The sequence below is a fragment of the Lepeophtheirus salmonis genome, chromosome 6 (genome assembly GCF_016086655.4).
Source record: "Lepeophtheirus salmonis chromosome 6, UVic_Lsal_1.4, whole genome shotgun sequence".
Lineage (NCBI taxonomy): Eukaryota > Metazoa > Arthropoda > Copepoda > Siphonostomatoida > Caligidae > Lepeophtheirus > Lepeophtheirus salmonis.
The window spans coordinates 32,386,753-32,410,352 of NC_052136.2; the positions used below are offsets into that span (position 1 = coordinate 32,386,753).

The following is a 23,600-nucleotide window of genomic DNA, read 5'->3' on the forward strand; positions in this document are numbered from 1 at the left end:
ACTATTATTTTTACGTGCATTACTAAGAAGTAGTCTTAAAAGCATCTTCAAAGGAGTAAGCAAAATTTGTGTCTATCTATCCCATCCAACCTCAGAACATGCAAAAATAAGTAATTGAGTAGGCCACTAGCACCAAAATGAAGAAGCTCTTTATTTTTTTAATCATAGCCACGAGCCACGTCAAAAACACTTATCAATTATCAACAAAGATCTCATTAGTCAATGATGTTCTACCAAAGGATCCCTTCAAAAATGGGAACAAGCTTAAATCTGCAGAGACCGGTAGGTTATTTTTTCTACTATAATTTCATCCCCCAATGAAATATCTCACACGTCCTTATTTACATTATATGACGCAACCTTTTATCAAACGGAAAGAAGGCCCAAAATCCGTTTATAGCCGTTATCTAATTCTTCCCAACTATTTAATAATTAATTGTAAGGAATCGTTCACATCTCTTAACAAGAGTAGTTCGAATTCAATTAACCAACGTTCAGAACACTGATAAATAGAACCGAAGAAGAAAAATCGACAGCCGACAACAAAATACAGAGTATATTTGTGTGTTAGGGGGAAGGGGGGAACGTCGTGATTATGTTACACGGATCATCTTCTACTTATTCTTTTGAGTTCCTATGACCTTGAACTTTCTAATTGTGTAAAATATGTCAAATAACACATTTCTTGTGATACTTTTGTAGTTGTTTTTTTTAGTGCTTCGACCTTGAAAACTCATCATATCTGTACTGATATCTTTGAAGGCGTCAATCAACCTTACTTTCTTAGCAAAATAATATGTTACAAGGGCCCTATTTCCATATATTATACGACTCTTTGTTAAGAGTAGAATATAAAAGGATAAAAGAATATGATCATCAACTCTAAGAGGTTAGTCATCATTCTTACTATAGATCTATGTCCGTATGTTTAAGACCTGGAGAAAATTTTGTGCAAGGACATTCATTTATTGTCGGAAAGGAAAATAAATTCTATTGCATTTTGTTAAAATATATGTTATAATTTGTATAAGTATGTAGATTGTATAAATTACAATTTTTAATTCTCATGAGGAAAAATTCAAATATATCATCAGTCATTTTAATTACTATCAACTACATATTGATCTATTAAAATTGATATTTTTTATTTATTTATGAGTAATGGAACTATATACCGGGTGCGTAATAGAAAAATAAACATTTTAATTTTGGAAACTAGAGGAGCTCAACTTTGTACTGATGTTGGACCGCGTTTTGCCATTTTTAATTTCCAATGTAGCCTCCATCGATTTGATAATGACATTAATGTGCCTCTGAAAGGTGGCAATAGTCTAATCAGGGTCATGGACTTCCAATGTTCGCCCTGAGAGCTTCGAAATTAAATGTTCTTGTACGGCAGGCCCTGGACTCGACATGTGGTAAGTAGGAAAAGTCTGCCTTGTGCCGGTGTACCATCTTGTTGAAGCTCGTCTTGATGCAAATATCGTCATTAATGGCCTTCTTGACGTTGTTAGTAGTTTGCTTACTTGCTTAAAACTAGTTTCGGAACTCTGTTGGTGTGTGACTTCCCCTCGAAGTAGAGCAGCCATTTCGATTCTTTTGTCTCTTTGGTGAAAAATTTCGATTAATTATGTTAATTTTTTGGAGAGGGGTATCAAAATACACAATTTGTTAGCTGATGGGATGAGTTATTAGTTCCTTTTATGTGGTTGTATTCCTCTCTTTTATAAGGGTCCAGAAGTCAACTACCCATACTTGCAATCTGTCTTAGAAGACTTAGATTTTATTAGTAATTTTCAATACAAAAGTCAAAAATGACAACATTAGTCTATTGACCAACCATGGAATATTGAATCATTGCATTGCCCTTATAACAAGAACTCTAAATTCTTCATCTATTATTTTTTATCACGATTACAACTTGTGCATATGTATAGTGGAGTTATCAAATAATTACCTACTTATGTTCAAATGTAGAAAGAATTAATTAGTTTGTTGTTTGGTGGTACAATTTATATAAATCGAAAAAGTTTGTCCATTCCCCCCTTATTAATAAATATATTAAATTATTTTACTTCAGAAAGTTGTATTATTTGGCTGCTTGTGGATTGTTTGGTAACTAATGTAAGTAAACAACGTTCTTGTCCCATTTACATACATTGATACCAATTAAGAATAATGATGTTACGTTTCAATTAAGTATCTGGATCTTGAAACCCCCTCTCCTCGGCGGGAGTTTAAGAAGAAGGGGAGGGAGTGGAGGCCGTGACTTATAATATTCTTTATAGGAACATTAAAACTCTTTAAGTAGTATGAGTTTTTACGTTGAACTTATGCAAACTGATATTATTGACACTTTTCAAGGTCTAAATTAATTTAAATACCAGTTATTGATATATTTAGTTAGTTTAGAGACAGCCCGAAGGACCAGTCCTAAGTCCTGGACTATACCGAATAAATAAGGTCTGACACAAGACTACCTGGCATCCCCTTTTACATAGGCCTTGTAATTATCATTTATTGCAGTGGGTTTCAAACTTTTTACAGTGTATACTACCGTTGACAATTTTTATTATTTATACACTAATTTAGCACTCCAAATTACGACTAGTCACAAATCAATAATCAATGAGCACTTGTGATTGGTCATATCCTTTATATTATGATTATCATGAGAAGTATATATATATATCCTAATATACTTATTAGTGATCACTGAGATCGGTGGGTATCAAATAACTATTTCTAGCCCTACTAATTATTCAAAATATACAGAATCATATAATAAATCTTGAAGGTCAGTTAGCCCTCCCCCACCCAATACTAAGAATATGACGCAACAGAATACAATATCAGAGGTTAAGCCTATTAATGACGTTCCTCCAAAAGTTTCCTCTACAGTTTAAATACCACTGATTCATCCATTAAACATATTATAAATCTTAAAAAGTGGGAAAATATTAACATTTATATGTATGTATATTCACAATTTGAACAAAAGGTATTAGGAAATCTGATTGTAATATCAAAAGAATTATAAAGGATCAGAAAAAAAGTAAAATATTGATCGAATTTTGAAGTTAAGAATTTTTGGACTTAATCTTATAATAACGAGTCAATGTTATGATTATTATTGGTTGAGATTGAGTGGGCACAAATTGTACCGACTCAAAAAAATAAAAATGTGGTCGACTTTCGGTAATTTTTTAGATCCAAAATCGACTCACAATTTCAGTTGTGTAAAAAAATTAATATTCAAGTCGAGTTGAACGAAATATATTATTGATCGTGTCGAGATAAGCCTAAATAAATCCGACAATTTAGGCAATTTTGATTGATGATAATGACATAATTTTTTTTATCTATTATGTAAAATAGTTTTGAGATGTCATTAATTTCGTAAAACTATTGAAAAAGTCTTCAATTCCTTCATATCAAACACTTTTGAATACCGGGTGAACATTTAATTCTGACACAATTTATGTAGTAGATCCATCAAACATTTTTGCACTTATCTCTTAAACATGACACTTGATATTTTAAACTATATCATACAAAAACATAAAAATCATTTTGCATTATATGAAAAGGCCTTGTGTCTCAATGCGCGTAAACCAGGCTAAATAATATGGTGTGGCTCTTGTTTTCAATTCCTACGTTGTTTGTTTCTTGGGGATACTCAAGTTTGTTCAACATTTACAACAGTTATGAAGGCGATTGATATTAAGTAAGGAGTGAGGTCAAAATTCCCGTTCTGTATTCAAATAATCGCGATTATGATGTGTTATTATTAGTTTGGACCTTTCAAGCTTGGGAGTGAACATTCCTATAAAGCTCAAAATTATTATAATTATTATTTGTTGAGGCTGAGTTATTAAAAATTGAACTGATTTAGTTTGGCACATCAAAAATGCTTGAAATATTTAAAAGCTTTTTCTGTGAATGAAGAACAAAAACAGCAGGATTTATATTCAGAATTATTCTGGATTGCGGTTCATCTATGATAAAAATTTACTATGGAAATTTTTTGAGAAAACCTGTGGATTTGAATTTTTCTTTGCAAAAAAAATTTTTTTTTTTCAAAATAGATATTGATTTTTGAATTTTTCCCCAAAAAGTGTAACTTTTTGTCAATAGCTTAGGATTTTATATTTTTTTTTTCAATAATTTTTTGAGAATAGATATGGATTTATATAATTTTTTTCCCAAAAATTTTTTTTTAATTTTCTTTCGAAAAAATTTAGTATTATAATTTTTTTTTGCAAAAAAACATTATAATTAAAAATTTTTAACAAAAAGTTTAATTTTTTGTAAAAAGCTGTGGATTTTGATTTTTCATTCCAAAAAAACTCATTTTTCTTAGGATAGATATCGATTTTTGAAATTTTTCCTAAAAGTTTAACTTTTTGTCAATAACTAAGGATTTTTGAAAAAAAATTCCAAAAAATTTAATTTTTTGAGAATAGATATATATTTAAAAAAATATATATGTTGTTGTGAATAGCAATAGATTTTTGAATTTTTTTTCTTTCAAAATTTTATATTTGAAATTTTTTTTCAAAAAACTTTATAATTGAAATTCGGTGTGAAAAACTGTGGATTTTGATTTTTCTTTCCCAAAATAAAAGTTAAGCTTTTAGTCAATAGCTAAGGATTTTTGAATTTTCTTTCGAAAAAATTTAATATTTGAATCATTGAAATTATTTTCCAAAATTTTTTAAATTAATTTAAACCCCCTTCAAAATTTAATCCTGCGTACACCCGTTCATAGAAGCTAAAGATGCCTTGTGCTGTTATGGGGGTACTTGGGTTAAATATATATTATACTAGTGGTACATTTCCAAAAAAATAAGGTTGAGAATCCATGAACGAATCTATGTTGTTCAAAACACTGATTAGGTGACAAGAAAATATACCCAAATTTTTGTATAATTGCAGTAAAGCATAGAATCCAACTTAAATTGCAGCTTTCTCAAATATCAATCAATACCTGAAACAACAACTGTTGAATAAAAGCCTGAAGGACCAACCACTCGCTCACAACAATACCATCAAGAGGGAAAGTCAACGTATGAACATAATTTATTTTATGTGTAAATGTTTCAAAAATATATACATAAGGTATAGTAGTAGTAGTTACACATATGCCACTGGCCTTCAATTGTTCTGGTTTTGGTATGGGATACAAAATAAAATAATACAGTACTGTTATTTAAACTATTGCATCATGCACATAACAATATGACTATCAAGTACATATTTAATATCATTCATATCCATGAATGTATTTTTTAAAAAGAGGATTTTAACCTATTAAAATTTATACAGAGTCATTGATTTCAAATATTACAAAAATACCTTCTCGTAAGTGGTGGGTCAATATAAAAACAATATTGGACAAAAATCAAGAAGAGGAGAAAATCCCAATGCCTTTGTGCTTCACATACGAGTATTTTCCTATACATACTTATTTGAGTCAATAAAAGGCTTACTATTCAAATCAATGGGATGATTTATGAGACCTTATAATTTTAGCTATAATTTATAACTTTGATATGACCTGATTCAAATAATATCTATGAATTTATCATTCTTAATTTGTGACGATCCATTTTGAATACTTTAAAAACAATTTGCAGCGACTCTAACGGGCTAAATATAATTTGTCGATAGAAATAAATCGACCTTGATTTGCAAAAGAATACAAATTAATCCCCTCGTAATTTTTTCAAAAAAATCATACTAGCTTGCTTCTGTGTTGTATTTCAAATATTAAATTTTTTGTAGAATTTTTTATATAAAAAATGGCTATTTGCAGAAAAATAATTAAATTTCAAATATTAAATTTTTTGAAAAAAAAAATTACATTTTCTAGTAAAAAATCAAAAATTTCTTAATGGAGGGGGTGTACAGCCCCTCCAGCCCACGTGTAAAAGTTTAAAATATTTGTTCCAAATCTTAAGTACCTCTTGTAGTGCCCCACAGTACCCCTTGGGGGACTGTGGGGTACCCTTGGGGTACTGTGGGGCCATCTGAGAACCACTGGATTAGTTGAATCAGAGTGAGCTCATGTGATGCAGTTGTGAACAACTATCAAGAACTATTTAATAATAATTATATATTTGGGAAGAATTGTCCCAAAATTGGCTAACTACCCCCTTGGTTTTGGGCCTTTTTCCGTTTCTCTTCTGGGGAAAGTTTCTGGGCTACAGATCATTTTAACTTCAGAATCCTTTATTTACATGTATGAATTATATTTTCCAGTCCATCTTTATGTATTGAGTATTGTATCAGTTGCGTCCGCAGGCCGTCGGCCGGAGAGGCTGTAGACCTTCCCAAGACTAAGAATTTTTTGCCTTTTACAAGATTTTTTTTTGTCAGTTTGGCACATAATACACCAGAGCAAAAAAATTTAATTTTTGCAATTTATTAATAACTAAGGATTTTTGATTTTTTTTTTCAAAAAATTTAATTTTCTGTGTACAACTATTAAACTTAATTTGTGCTATTTGTGAGTGGCCGCTGCTGAGCAAGAAAAGCACGGAGGGTGACAATTATCGTTGAACGACGGTACTACTCGAATGACATTTTCAAAGCTTTGTAAACAGAACTAATACAAAATTGTCTGTCAAATCGGATAAACTGGTTTTAAATTTGTTCCACTGAGGGGTCCCAAGAAAAACCGGTTTAAAAATTTTTTAATTGTAAAACTGCACCTTGTATAAATAGTTTTTATTATTGGCTTTGTTTGGGTTGGGAAGGGGATCAGTGATTTGAGAGGTTGCGTCATCGGCGGTCAATTTTTCATTACGTATATGTATAATTTAAAAAAAAAGATCTATTTGAAAAATATACATCTCCCAGAATTTTTGTTCCATTTTTTGTATGATCCATTTTGAAGTATTAGAATTATCAACTCATCGCTTTATTTCATTCCTGGTATCTCATATCCAAGGAAGTAGTCCACTCTACTCCCTTATGAGTTCTGGTAGTTTTTTTTTGGATGAATTCTCCTCCCATCGTCCCTTCAGTTTTCAAAAAAGAACAATGACGTCATACGAAGTTCAATCGAGGAGAGCTCAAGTGAATTTTTGGTCAATTGTCCCTTCTTGAATGTGGAACTCCAAATTGGAACATCTCTTGAGACGGATGATCAAGTTAGAAGCATCTTCCTTCGATTGCCCCGACCTTCTTTTTACAAGCATGACCTCATGAAATGAGCATTAACTTCGGAAAAATATGATGTTAATGCACGTCGTTATCTTAATTGTGTCATGCAACCTTTCATCCAAAAAGAAACAGAAAAAGGCCCGAAATCATCTGGTAGTTAACCAAATAAGTCAATTATACCAACCGCTATTTATATCTTATATACTCGTAGATTATGACTGACATATTATTTCTTCAGCATTGTTAAAATAAATTACATATTATTAAAATCTACATAGGATTTTATTCGATACTGCATTATAATATTGCTTAATAATATTTGATTAAAAGAGTAGTTATTATATTATTTAAATGAAAAAATAATAAAATGGCCAAAATATGCATTAAATAAACGACGAGGGATCAACAAGAAATTATATTCCTGTTCTTTTGGAAACGAAGCATATGTAAAGAATATCTTATTATTTTGTTAATTTATGAAAAAGAATAAATTATGAAATAGCCATGACGTATGAAGAGAGAAGAGGGAATCGACAGCTGACAACAAAATACATAGGGTATTTTGTGTGAGAAAGGTAACGCCGTGAATGATAACAATTTGCTGGTACATCCTCATAAAAAATGAGATCACTACAAAATGGAACGAAAACTCCTTGGAGATGCATATTTTTTAAATAGATCTTTTTTTATATTATACATTCATTATTGTCTACAATTCATACAAAATTTCCCCACTGTCAATTTCTATCACCAAATTCTTCTTCTTAATCCTTTGGGTCCACCATTAATTGTACTTAAATTAGCCATAGTTGATGGTCACAGTAAAAAAAATGATAAATTCATACATTATATTTAAAATGGGTCATATTGGGACATTTTTGTGTATCTTAACTCATCCCACAAATTTGAAAATAAGCACTTAACTGAACGAAATATATATAAGATATATTTAACTGTTTGGAAGATATATGTCAACACAAAATCAATATAGATTGATTTTCTCAAAATTGGTTTACATTTGATTTCTTATACCAATAATTATTGTCAATTTCTATCGTGAAATTATTTTATTGTAACACTTTGAAGGTGCTGGAAATGAAACTTAAAGTAGTCAAATTGATCGTAATAATAAGAGAAAGATTGTGTTTGAGAGGGTAAATATATCTAAGTAAATATAAGTATCATAAATCAAATGAAAGCCTTAACTATAGTTGGCATTAATTGTTATCTTAAATCATCCCACAATTTTGAATAATAAGCCTATAATTGACTCAAATATGTTCATGAAGTATTGGGTTGTAAATACGACGTGTGCTCAAAAAGTTAGGATTTTTTTATGTTAGTACCCTTGCCACAAACAAATACTAACTGTTTCAGCTATTTAATACATTTAATTTGTTTGTGAGAGGCATATCGGTTAGAAGAACTTTGCATGCTTGGCGATTTTTTGCTATTGAAAAACAAGGATCAAAGAATTTACATCAAATTTTGTGTCATGAAATTAAGTTTTTCAAAATACTTGAAATGTTGACATTGGCATACGGTGAAACTGTTCTGAGTAAAGAAAAATGTTAAAAAGTTCTACAAACACTTCCAAGATGGCCGGTAAGATGCCAATGAGGATCCTTGCTCTGGACGCCCAGCTACGTCAACAACAGATGAAAACGTTGAAACAGTGAAGGAAATTGTTTTTGAAAACCGTCCAATCACTATCAGAGAAGCTGCTGAGGATATTGAGATGTCGGTTGGCTCGTGCCATAACAATTGAGTTTGATCTTAAACTGCTTAATTTTACCTAAGTAATTGTCGCATTTTTTGGCCAAAAACAGCACCTCAATCATGCCTCAGCCACCATATTCACTGGATTTGGCCCCATGTGACTTTTTTTTGTTCCTAAAACTGAAGAGACCCTTAAAAAGACGGAGATTTACAACGATGGAGGAGATAAAGACTGCATCCCTGGAAGAGCTCAAGGCCATACCGAAAAGAGATTATGAGAAGTGCTTCGAGGATTGCAAAAAGCGTTGGCAAATGTATATTGTATCTGAAGTGATGACTTTGAAGGGGACACCATACAAATTTGTGAATAAATAAATATTTTTTCCTAAAAAAATACTAAGTCCCCTTATTTTTTTGAATGTATGAAGTAAATAAATAAATTGGGGGTTACTCCTTTTCTTGATATTTGTTTTTATGTTAACCCACCTTTATCCGTCAAAGTTTAAGAATTCGTTGGACACTAGCCTCACCCTAATATATGTATATATAAAGGTAGAAATAATAAAAAGATGCCTACGATTTAGGAACCGTTAGAGTTTGACAACTACATACGTCATACAAACTACTTTGCTTTATTTATTATTTATAAATTATTTTTAAAAGGTTTTCTCTTTTATAGTTATTAGAAGTTATGATTCGTTTATTTGTGGAGATATTAATCATTATATGTATAACAGATTGGTTAACCGTTTTTAACATATGTAGAAGGTGTAAGAACTTGAGCTATTTATTATGAAGACTTCACATAAGCTCAAAGTAGTTTTGCCCGGTATAACGGTTTTAATGATAGATGTCGAGTGTATAGCAGAACGGAAAACTTGGTTTTGATTCTATATAATCGAGAATATCCGTAAATAAACCAAACAGCTCAGAATTGCGAATTTATCCGAAATAATCTTACCCAAAAAAATATTTTTTTTATATTTTTAGCAGTAAGCGTTTTTCGTCTTGGGCAAAAACTTAAAAGGTTAAAATTTTCGGGAATATTTTTCTTTTTTTAATAATAAAAAAAGGTTATTCTTTCAAATTTAATCCCTTTAAACAAAATTTTAACTTTAAAATTTTTTCAAAAAAGTCAATTTCTTTGTCAAATTTGTCATTCAAAAATAAATAAACAACATTGATATGGAAAAAGATGTGCATTGATTACGTTAATGTACCAAAATATATAGGACCTAGGTGATTGCAAATGGAAAAATGGGGAGGTGGTTTGGGTATGATAGATGTGATACTCCATTGGCAACTTCTTCCATTCTCCTGGTATAAGAGAGCATTTCAGGTTAATTTTCCCTGGAAAAAGTCTTTGTATTTAGCCTGTAGGGTAAACTTCGTGTATACTAATAATCAAATGCCATGGAAAAGCCTTTTAACAGAAACAAGATCAAGAAGATGTATGTAAAGATAATTGGAGCGAGTGAACCACTTCAAGGAAATATGGAGATAAAAATCCACTTATCTAGGGAAATGCGAAGGAATTGGGACCTTAATAATATAAAAAATGTTTTAAACTGCATTGAAACTACTCAACCTGCAATAACGATGTTGAAGCAGTCCCTTTAGCTCTCCTTCAACCCGACCATAAGACCTAAATCCATGAAGGTGGTTATGAATATTACAAATCGTTCCATCAAAAGATGACTGCTTTTGCAAGATCCAAGTCCAGATGAACTCCCACATTTTTATGGTGGATACAATGGAAAAAGAAATGACGAGAGAATATGCAAAAACAATATGGGACCCCATACTAACAGCGGAACAAAGGTATATGAAATACAGAATAGTATCGGGCCTCTATTTCACGCCGAGAGTATTTCACGATGAGCGGAACCTCTGCAGTCATTGTATTGAGACACGGACATTGAAGCACGGTTTCAGCGAGTGCAAAAGACTGGAGAAAAATTGGGAGAGCACCAATGCAGCACAATCTACTATACGGCTTCTTGCCGGACAGCCAAAATGTGACTTCGAGGAAAGCGTACAAACCAGTGGCATAGTTCCAAACGATGGTGGCGAAGGGGGCATCCCTGGAATTCCATATTTTAAGAAAAGTGGGACAGGTCGCAATAAGGCAATTTAATTTTAGAGAAGTCCTTTGCCGGAGAAAGTATTGAGATTCATGCAGCATTTGTTTTTATAAGTTGTATAATTATACAACTATTTATAGAAAAATAGTTTTACTAATTAATTCCTCGGAACAATTTTTAGAAATCGACGAAACCTTGAATGTATGAATTGTGTTTAAAAATATTTTATTTTGGTTTTTATTTGTTTTAACTGGCTTAAATTAATTTATGGTGTGTGTTGATTATTGATGTATATATTGTATTTTTCTCCCTTAATCAATTAACGGTGATATTGGTGTGAAAAAAAACAACATTCGGTGAAAAAAGCCAACCCCCAAATGGTTCTGATGAGTCAACATTATATAATTTGACCCCTTCCCTTCTCCAATTACAAATTCATCTTGGCACCGGTGGTCAGAACGGTATTTAAAAAAGAAACTGTATCGAGTTAAAGAAGAAAACTTCCTCAATTCTAGTCCTAGTCAATTTGTTAATTGAGTCAACCTTGAAGTAACTTAATAATAAAAACGAGTAAATTATTAAAAATATTATTTTTGACAGTTTTAGCACCGAGAATCAAAAAATCTACTATGTTTGTTTCTTGCATCAAAAACTGAAAAATTATGCAAATGAACCCAATCATAATAATAATAATAAAAAAGAACCAAAGCTACCCGGATCTAAAATTAGAAGTAGGAATCAATCACTAAACGGTACTATACTAAATTGATACTGGAACTGGTTGTTGGAACTCAACTTCAACATAAAAAAATTGACCTTCTTATGACGTAACCCCTCGAATTTCTGATCCTCTCCCGTCTAAACAAAGGAATAAAAGAAGGAAGAAATATAAAAATCATTTTTTATACTCCAAAGATTAAGATAATAAATAAGAATCAAAATTTAACCTTAAGATTAACTCTAAGACCGGTTTTTTTCTATTGGTTCGGTCTGAAATGATTTTATTCTAGAAAAATAATATCTCGTCTTAAAAAGAAACATTATGTAAAAAGAAGTGGGATGATTTCAACGAGCTTAAGACTCGGATTAGAATAGTCAGAAAGATAACCAGTTGGTTGTGAATTGAAAATAATAAGCCTTAAATATTTCAAGTTGACGATTCTACTCTGAGTCCAATGGGTACTTAAAAATTATATATCTACAACATATCTTCAGGATTACTCTCCGTCTTTTATGAGCGTAAACGAATTTTTGAATGTAGTTAAAAATAAATTAAACTGTTCATGAATTAAATAATTAGGACAACAGCTGAGGAAAGGAAAATTCATTCTTTAGATGACCTATTCCAAAAAAACTAACAACAACAAAAAGGCAAGCTAAAAAAGAAAACTGGATTTTCAACACCAGGTATAGCCCAGTTGATTTCTTTCTCACCCTCCCACCTCGTCACTCTACTTGTAGCTGATCTAATAAAACGTCATGACAGCTAAACTGTTCATCTCCTAAAAATTCTTCAAATTGCCAGGGTTACCATGTTGTTTTTGGTTTCTTTTTTAACATGACCAAAATGCTCTAAAATTATCATCACAAGTAATAATGCTATTTATTGTGTCTTAAATCTTTTTTCTTCTTTTTTTGTAGGGTATTTTCACAGAAGATTGATACTTAGTATTGAATTTGTAGGCAGTCTATTGTCGCCTTTAGGGATTATAAAAATAAGACCTTGATAAATTCCTATATTAACCCTTCAACTCATTTCACATACGTTATCACGTCTTAAAAGGAAATATTAGGCAATAACTAAGATGAATAATTTAAGTGAGCCTAGATTGTAATTCGAGTACTCCGAATGATAACCACTTGGTATTGATTGAATTGAAAATTAGGAGTTCTCGATACGTCAAGTTGACAAATTACATTAGACCAGGACCAGTACGAAGGTTAAGGATCTTCATAAACTTCAGGCCCTATTTGATAAATTCAAATCCATTACTATTATGACTTCAACGAAGTTGAACGAAAGGGATTCATGGATTGATTCAAAGATTTAACCTTCACTGATCCTAGATCCATATGTCTTCAAACTTGTCATGAGGACATCTTGTTGCAGATTAATCATGATTAATGACTCCACTTTCCAAAAATCCAATCATCAGCAGCTGATATGCTGTCTCTCAAGAGTCAGGGCTACCATACTTCTTTTATATAAATGATTTCGGGAGTGATTTTTTAACAAAAATACATATTAGTTTTTACAATTTCCCTCCTATTAAATTAACATCGATTTTAAGAAATAAATCAATACGTTGAGGGGTTAGAAGAAAATTATTTCTGAATGGCAAAAATCTCAGACCGGCCCAGGATTTTGGACCAATACCCAGTCCTCGTAAATACATTCATATCAAGCAGGAGCATCCGCAGGGTTATGTTTTGACGGGGGATTGGCTATAGGAGTTTTTTAGCAAAAAAATTCCGAAAATTAATTTTTTTAGAAAAATTTAAAAAATCGATAGTTATTCATAAAAAATAAATTTTTTTGCAAAAAAAATTGCTCTGTCGCATAATTTCCCCGAATAACTTTTTTTTAAGAAAATAAGTTTAAAAAAAACAATTTTCCCCCTACTTTGATTATTTTTTTGATCCATACCAAAAAAATTCTAGTAAAATGAAAAAATCCCTTTATTTTGAGGAGTGGCTCCAGCAGACGTCCCTGCCAAGATGCTATGAAATGACATACATTCTTAAAGAATATTTTTCATGCTACCTATTAAGAATCTTTTATAATATATATATATTAAATCCATTAATTTAGCGAAACATAAATAATATTTTAAAAGATTTACGTCAAGTGAAATATTTTTTATTATACTAACTATTGTAAGTTAGTTTTTTGCTTGTCATCCTTCGACTGATTTTGAAAAAAAGATCTATGTAATAGGCGCGTCTGTAGGGGCTGTAGTCCCCCCCCAACACCCAAAAAAACAAAAAAAAAACAAAAAAAACTAGGACCTTTTTGCTTTTGCTTAAATAATATTTTTAATTTTTTTACAAAAGTACCCTTAAAAACTATTGATACATTTTGGTCTTAATTAATTTCTTTGATTTTAAACGGATAAGGAGTGAAGGATAATTTTATAATCCTACTACTACTCATAGTGGGCAACCTTGAAAACTAGAAAATGTTTTGTACGAGAGAATCTTGGCTGTCATGACGTTTCCCTTGATCAGCTACAATCAGCCTTCACAAAATAGGAAGGAGAGAAGAAAAACCTTCTAGAGTTACTCTGATATCGATCCCCAATTCTACTTTTAGTTCAAAAATAACTTATCATGATAGCTCCGCAACAAATCATCAAATTACTCTCCGCACACGCAAATATTCAATAATATATAATATATAATATAATAGAAAAGGAAATTCACTACTCAGGAGTTAAATAGATATGACAACAGCTTTTGAAAATAAATTTTATTCTTAGATTGCCAATTCCAAAATTATTTACCAGCTTAAAAAAAAATTATCCACGATTTACATCATTAGTTATTGTACATCTCAATATCTATATTCTACCTCGCAACCTTTCTTCATAAAAAGAACAATAAAAAGAAGGTCCAGAATGAGTCGTATTCATAAAATATTCGTTGAAATAAATTCAACAATTTATCAAAAGTTTTACTCTCTACTCTTAAGATATTTAAAATTAATATTTTTTCTTACTTTAATTACTAAAATTATAAAAAAAACCAGTGGATTTACAAATATGGATCTAACCCCCTCACCCCTGTTTGCTTTGGGTGCATCGAATTATAAGCCATACATCTAATTTATCTAGTGGTATTATATCCAAAAATAGTTATATTCCTGTTTAGGTATCCTCTGCTCATTTTACTAATCGTTATCTAATTTTATTGTTCAATCGTAGGTGATGATTCCTTGACTAAGGATGGAATTGTACTCAATCAACCGGGATTGGATGCACGTCAAGAGATAGCTAATTACAATAGTTTTCTGGATAAAATCTTCATACGAATGAACCTTGCCATACAAAGAAAACATCTGGATCCAATGGATCTCAAACTCCTTCCATCAACTAAGGTTCCTCGCTTCGCTAAGTAAGCCTCCAAATTATGCATCCTTATTTCATATCTCAATATCTATTTTCAGAATGCTTAGAGATATTTCAACTGCACTCTTCCGCCGAAGTGGAAGAACCTTGGACATCAAACAAGTTAAAGGATGGCTCCATGGAATGTCCACACTGAAACGCTCTGGAGATGTTGCCATATTCATACACGAGAATCATAGGACTATTCAATGTCCCTTTTCTCTTGGACCTCTTGAGCTTAAAGTGGCTAAAACCATTGGTTCGGGAGAAAATAAAGTAACCAAATCCGCAAGGGCCACGACGGATTTAATGCTTGGGTATATGGATCTTAAGATTGACACTCAAAGTGGAAAAATAGAGATCACAAGTGTGGACTTTGATGAGCCTGGAGAGGTAGATATTCATGGTAATTTAAAAAAGAGGTGCCGAGGAAGAAAAGAAGCCCATTTCTCCTTACAGGTTTGTTAGCTAATATTAATTATGCATAGGTCTATTACAATTCTTATTATTCTAATTAGATTAGTCATGTCCTCAAAAGTGGGCCGAAACTTTAAAAATTTGGCTAAATTCGTTGTGGAGACCTCAAAAGAAGACTCTTCACCATCATGATAGAATTTTAAAAATAACAGATTCCCAATTATTTCGGATACAATGGAGTACAAAAAAATTTTGTCTGATTTTTTTTTCAATCCTTAGGTTGCGTTAGAGGAATATTTCAAAAATGTTCCGTAGTTGTAAAAAATATAATAAAAACGTTCTAAATGTGCATTTTGCAAACAAAATAGACTTGAAATTATACAAAAAAAAACAAAAAAAAAAAACCCACAGATTAAGTAACTAAAGTTTCTAATCGTGATACTTCTCTTATGTTAAAACTATAGATCCCCATTTAAACTTGTGTAAATAATCATTATAATAACTCAATTGTCAAAATGAAACAGAAAAATTTATATAAATAAAATATTGTGAAGAAATTATAGTTAGTTCAAATGAACTTGTTTCTCATTTTTTATTAAATTATATAATTTTAGGTTTGTTTGACATTCGTAATTAATAACAAATATTAAATATAGTGATCTCTCACTCATAAGCGGTTCGTTTATCGGGGATTAAATCATTTTTCGAATATGAATACTCATTATTTGTAGAAGATTATCTTATTCGCAGATATCTCAAACTTAATTGAGTTGCTTTATTCTTGAAAAATTAATTAAGCACAAATTTTGCTGTTTTGCTTTTCTACAAAAAAAGATTAATAATAATAGCACTCGACATAGACGATGGTTTTTATACATTATAATTCACTAAATGACTACAGTTTGTTAATATTCCGAGGAGCATTAGCAAAAAATATATTTGTTCCATTATTTCTAATCATATTCACAATATTAATTCTACTAAAGATTTTAAGCTTCAAGATAATGTATATATCTTGATATAATGAAGGACAGAAAGTCCTTTGTCGACGGAGCTCATCGTCAGAGGTGTTTTAAGAAACGGGAACGGTTTTTTCTAGTTGGGAGTCTCACCCAATGTTACTAAAACAAGGTTAGACAACAAGAAAATGACTGGGCAAGCATAGCAGATTTATAAAATAAATCTCTTACTATTTCTGGTGACGTCATTGGAACGAGTTTTGGCTATTAATAATACATAAATTTAAGAAGTCAAAATTTGTGCTTCCTCGATATTTCTTAAGCAATATTTTAATGAATATAATGTCAATAGTAAGTTTTTAAATTTCATATAATTTAATTTAATTAGGTATTTAAAACTAAAAGAGTCTGTGCAGTGCCTATTTAAAAAAAAAAACCAAAAAGTGTTTCATACCGTCGATTCCCGAAATACCTTGCAAGAGGGAAGGCTTGAGTTTGGCTTTGTCAAAGAAAAGACAAATTCAATACTGATGAAGCCAGAATTGGTGGTCATCATTTTGATCCTAAGGGTCTAACAATCGATTATATTTCAAAACTTACTTTTGGTATTATATTTAGTAAAATATCGTCACCCCTTCCTTGATAATTATATCATTTATTTAAATTTTTACTTTTTAAATCTATAAGTATTAATAACCAAGACTCGTTCCAATGACGTCACCAGAAATAGAAAGAGAGAGAGATATTTATTTAAAAATCACTTTGCTTGCCCAGCCATTTCTTTGTTCCCTAATCTTGTTCGAATAACATTGGTCTGACCAGTCTTTTTTATTTTCTTTAGCTGTTGTCACCGTAACTTAATTCTTGAAGACAGAGTATGTAAGCATAAATTAATAACTAGTTGGTGTGCTCATTAAAGACGAAGAGTAAAAATTAGGGCTTACTTAGAAGTTTTAAGTGTAATTATAACTCCATATTGAACTCTGAGAATAATGGAGGATCGACAATTAGCAGATATAATTTTTTTTGGGGGGGTTGGGGGTCCTCCGAAAACCTTTTTTTATAAATTTTCTTCATAATAACCTTATTATGAAAAAAAATAATTAAATTGATTTCGGGGAAATTTCTTTTTCCATAATAATGTTTTTTTTTAAATTTCTCGATTGATTAGACATGTTTGTAATGACATAAAATCAAATGAGATATAATTTGTAATAGGGGTTTTATGTAGTAATAAAGTAAATATAAATATAATTAAAGATTCAAATAGAACTAATATTGTTTACATTAATCGAAGATAATAAACAAGAATCAAAATTTATCCTTAAATTTTATTAATTTCTAAATTATTATCTTTCTTTCCCACCTAAAACTGAGAATAATTGTGCCCCATGGCCTTTTTTTTAAAAGTATAACACAACGTTACTTTGCTAACACAAAAATACATAGTTTATTTAGCTCTCAACTGTCGATGGTTTTGCATCTTTTCCCATAATGAATATCTGAAAGTTGATTAGTTGAATTAAAATATGCTATTTTTAGGGTGTGAATAATTTACCACAATAATTCCAATGTATGGAAGAATTGGTTAACTACCAAACTGATTTTGTGCCTTTTTTCTGTTCTTAACAGTAATGCAATTGGTTTTAGAAGGATTCGCCTTGAACGGTTCTCCCTTGTACGTATTCGCCATGTAACGCTTCTGCCTGATGACATTTTCGTTTTGAAATGCTTTCTCCTTGTGACACTCTCGCCTTGTGACGTGACGTGTTAGCCTTGTACTGTTTTGCCTTACAAGGCTCTCGCCTTGAGACTTTTTGCCTTGGATAAAAGAGAGTATATTACTTTATCTTAGTTATAGAGTTTTTAGTTGAATTTTTACCGTTGTATTCCAGCTTTGAGAAATTAGAAACAGAAAGGTAAACAAGCTAGGCAATCACAATTATTCAACTCTTAATACTTAGGCTTCAAAGCATTTGGAAGGAATAACAGAATGCTACTGCTACAATTCGTTGTGAAGGATCATTGGCATTTATATGCAGTACATTTCTTCATCAAAATACCATGAAAATATATTTAAATCTCTACTTACATCAAGGATTTAACTCGAGTTATAGATCAAGATCAACAAGTGGGCCTAATCCATGGAAGTCTACATGTATTTGTGAATATGATATATTTATATTCTATATCAACACACTTCATTAACTTACCAGTTATCACAATCATAGATTTTGCTATGCTAACTTCGACCCTTCACTTTTACATCCCTCCCTGTTCCTCGAGAATAAATTATCTTGCAATCTTGTGTGTTTATATCTTATTCGTATTTTGTGATTCTATGTGGCAATTTACCATCTTCCTATTACTGTGAGGATTTTGGATCCTAACAAATTAAAAAAAATCATAGTTTCTAGATCCTTGTCAAATAAAGTATCCTTTTTAGGGGTTGATAAATAGTACATTCAAGAGCCCAATGGATCTTTAGAGTTGTCGAGCTTTAAAGATTTAATATGATAAGGATATCTTCACAGTTTGAGGTTTAAAGTTGGAATATCATTTGCTAATATGATACTAAATATAATTATTATTTCACAGCCAATGATATAGTCTGGAACGTAGTTCAGTCGTTAGGAACTTGACATTATAATTGATTTTCTTTTTTGAGCCTATGTCTGAGCCCAAATAAAGTTTATTTATTACTATTAGCTATTTCTAAGAAGATTTTCGTTAGCATATAAATTATAAAGAAGTGAGGGTCATACCTCCACATGGCCCACCGGTGGCATGGAAACTACTACAAATTACTTCTTAATATGCGGAATATATAAAATTTATCATGAACAGTATAAATACATAAGTATATGTCGAAAATAAAACAGAAACAAAATTATAATAAAATTTACTATTATTTCCTGATGCACATGTCAAGATTAAAGATAATTTGATGCTATCAATAATTATTTCACAATATATTTCAAATTTATCTAAATATATTAGTACATTATCAGTGTTTGAAATATAGCCCTACAAAAATATCGAAAAACCATATTGGTTTTTCTAATGTAACGATATCTTTAGGCGCTATAGAGGATATTATTTGATCATTATTTCTTACGAGGACTCTGATAAGTATTATAAATAATTATCTTCTTAGAAGACTGATCCTTGCATCCTTTACGAAAGAGTAGGAAATGATTCTTCAAGTATTAATTACTATAAAAATTATAAATTAAATTAATGAAGATATAATTTATGTTAAAAAAATAGAATGAAACTATTATAAAACAATATTCGTTTATCCACAGAATAAATACTGATATTTCAGCCATTCTCCCGCGCAGTATTCGTTACCTGACATAATCTAAAAGAACTTGCACCAAAATGAAAAAAGTTCATCATACACCTGATTTCATACTTAAGTTATGATAAAAAAATGTGATATGAAACACTATGACCTTAACTAAGATAATTTTTGATAATACTTTAACGATGCTCATAAATCTAATTTAGTATAACCCACAAAAATAGACTTCTATACCTAAAAAAAGCCTATTAGTTTAAAAAAATCTCAAGTTTGTTAACGTTTTAATCTATATATATATAAAAGAGAGATTGCGTACGTGTGTGTGTAAATGTTATTTATACGTTCCCACACCGTTGAACCTAGGAAGCTGAAATTTTGCATGGGTCCCTCTTTTGAGCTCGGACGTGCTAAGACGGGGGTGTCGATTTTTTTTTTTTTTTTTTTTGGGGGTCTTATAAGGGGGCTTATGCTATGTCAAAAACACAAAAACCGTTTTTTTGCAGCTCATGGAGACTAGATAGGGGTTTGAGTTATTTATCAAAAGAGATTGGCGTTTCAAAAAACAACTGTAACAACCTTTTCTAAATTTATTCAAAATCAAAAAAGTTATTGGCAAAAAAATAAATTGGTGAAAATTGCAATTTCGTTTATTTCAGGTGCAAAAAAATGAACTTCCAATGGAATATGGGATTAGTAAATAGAATATAGGTTGTAGAAATTTGTCTCGAGAATGGTCTGCACATAAATTTGCCGAATAAAAATTGATGTTTAACTAAAATGTCTGTCATTTTCTGAATAATTTTTCAATTTTTTTCATTTTTTCTCTTTCCCCCCCCCCCCCATTTTTTCATCAAACGTCAATTTTCAAAAAATTTTAAAGAAATGTCCCACAACAATACATTTTCGACATAAAATTTGAGACTCTAACAGTTCAATGAAATATTTTCATTTTTCGGACCATTTTGTTATATAATTTTTGCAATATTTGCAAAAATGAACCAGTTATCGAGAGTTATTTTTTCGATAACATTATTCTTCATAACTTTTTTTTTTGCAAGTACGAAAAAAGTAGTGGTAGGTTTATGCTTCTTTTACAATTCCAATAAATGCTATTAACTATTTTTTTGCAAAATCAGTACATTTTTTTTTCATTTTACTTAGCGAATATCGATTTGGGAATTTTTGAAGTAAATAGAAAATTGACTTCTCATCTAGACAATTTTTTAGATGTATATATGTTGGTATGTTTTTTGAAGATTATAACATGATTTTTTTTTATATTCATAATAATAATACTTAAGTTATAAGAGGCAATAATAAGAGTTTTTTTTTTTTTTTTTTGGGGGGGGAGTAACCGGATTGATATATTCGGAAGAATCCAAGAGAAATAGAATTAGACAACAACGAAACATGCATATTATAATTATTAGTATATAGATGTATTTTCTGATTTTCCTCTCTCTCCTTAGCCAGAGCAAAGCCGGTAATCCTTAGCTAGTGAATGAATAAAGTCAATTCATTCAAATTAATGTACTAAAATAACAAATACAGAAGGGAAACGTAATCAATTCAATATTAATATATATACATAAATGATTTGAAACAATTATAAATATAAACACTAGATTCCTTAAACTTAACTAAACAATAAATCTAACTTAATACATCAATAATTAACAAAATTTGGGTTTAATATCAGCAATCCATCTAAAAATATCAAAACTAAAGACCAAGCGATCTTATAGCGATTCAGTAATAAATATAATTATTATTATATAAATACAGATCCCAGTTTTGGTCTTAAATTTAGCCGGACGCCATTCTCTCTATTTGAAGGAACTTAGTGAGATAGAAATTAATGATCTTATTCTTCTGTATCACTTTCATGAAAGATGATAGTGTCCAATACAAGTTTATAAATTCTCGCCCATCAAAGATATCTCCGGCTCTAACATTCTGCGGAGGAGATTCTCTTGACGTCTTATGAAGATTAGTCGTGCAATTGCACGATTTGATTAAGTTCCTTAGAATTTTATAGTATTGTTATGTATTTAATATGTCCTTTCTGGTTTTTATCTTCTTGTATATTCGTGTATGTATTATAAGTACTGAGTTTTACGTATTATAAATAGTGTCGTCTTTTGTAAATATATCAGAGTATAGTTAGAATACACATGATCATATAAACAGTGTGTAGTTTCATTCCTCCACGTCATTCTTCCTCTCATCTCTCCCCGTCATCCTGGATCTCTCCTATTATTAATAAGCTTGTGTCTCTCCCTCGTCAAGACGCAACAAGTATATTTATATTTTATTTGAATATTTAAATATCATATTCACAAATGCATGTAGACTTCCATGGATGAGGTCCCCATCTTGAGTCGCGATTTCAGAAGCTTTTCATGACATTTTGATGAAAAAGTGGTCTGCATATGAATGCCAATGATTCTGCACAACGAACTGTAGCAGTAGTATTCTGTAATTCCTTCCCAATGCTTTGAATTCTATATATTAAGTTTTGAAGAATTGTGATTCTCTAGCCTGTTTACCTTTTTTCTTACTAATTTCTCAAAGCTGGACTACAATGGTAAAAATTCAACTGAAAAATATAAAACAAAGAGGAAGTAGTATGCCCTCTTTTATCCAAGGCAAAAAAATCTCAAGGCGAAAACTTGCAAGCCAAAACAGTAACAGGCGAACCCGGTACAAGGCGAAAACGTATAAGGCGGTAACGTGCAAGGGAAAAATGTTAAAGGTGAATCCTGTGGAGGTAAAGAGAGGTACGGCGGAAGATTTGTCCACACTGACGGAACTTTTGGTGTGCCTTGGGCAAAAAGGTTGTAAACCACTGTAAAGGGAATATGTACTTACTAGGTTTCGTGCAATATCATCCAGTTATGCCAGATAATTAGCTTGAGCTTGTATAAAGGTTTTCAAGTTTTTGAACTTATGCTTGCGCGGGATTTTGAGATCTTATGTCAATTGATAACATCGTATTTTAGTTTTGGAAAATGTATTTATAGTGGTATCTCCACACAGGAAGGAGCTGGGGGTGTCTTTGGGGGGACTGATATCTGAGTCTTCTTAAAGTGGCCAACTACATAAGATCCAAACTTGTCAACCAAAAATAGGAGAAGGTGACACATGGAAATAAATGATCCTAGCTTATCTTGAGATAAAACTTCAGCTGTCTATTTTTACAATCTTTAAAATTATTTATCCTCGCTCAAACTTTTTGATGTTATCTCATAAGAGGTCAAAACAGACAAATTAATACAAACTTGTTTAAATGTGTGAAAATTCAATCGATTTTATCGCTCTTCTAAAATGATGAGCACGCTCCTTCTCTAGCTCAAGAATTTTGTGCGCTGCTCTCTAATGCTTTTGCGTATATGTATATGGACAATTTATCTTCAAGAACTTTGCATATTATAATCTTCAAACCTCAACAAATTTCCCTCTCAAAAAAATAAAGAATTTCTGTGCCTTAAAATGTTTCTTGCTTGAGGGATAGAAAATGCCTTTACAGAGTGCGTGGACAAAATCAGCCGCATTATAAAGAAGACATTACTCCATCAGCTGATGTCTGATCCGTCTGTTTTTGGTGTAAAAAAATTTCCCGGGTCATAGGCTTCAATTATTGTTGACCACTTGTAGCGACAGCATCATAGTAAGTGCCAAAGAAAAGTCATTATGTTCAATGAGAGAGATCGTAGGTGCGCTGCTATTCAGATTATGCTTAGTGATCACATGAAATAAGCAATGCTGACATCTCTGGCCTTCTGTCAATGCCAGTTAGAACGGTAAGGAGTCTGAGGAAGCAGCTGGAGGAGTCATC

At 31.1% G+C, this 23,600-nt stretch overlaps 1 protein-coding gene across 1 annotated transcript; it reads left to right on the top strand.

The window, feature by feature from the left end:
• Positions 1 to 16,069, top strand: LOC121120451 (uncharacterized). The gene is made up of 4 exons (XM_040715320.2): positions 1 to 282; positions 14,897 to 15,086; positions 15,139 to 15,538; positions 15,598 to 16,069. The coding sequence occupies exons 1-4, from the start codon at positions 138 to 140 to the stop codon at positions 15,631 to 15,633; spliced, it is 771 nt and encodes a 256-aa protein (XP_040571254.1). The 5' UTR covers positions 1 to 137; the 3' UTR covers positions 15,634 to 16,069.
• The last annotated feature ends 7,531 nt before the right edge of the window (positions 16,070 to 23,600 follow it).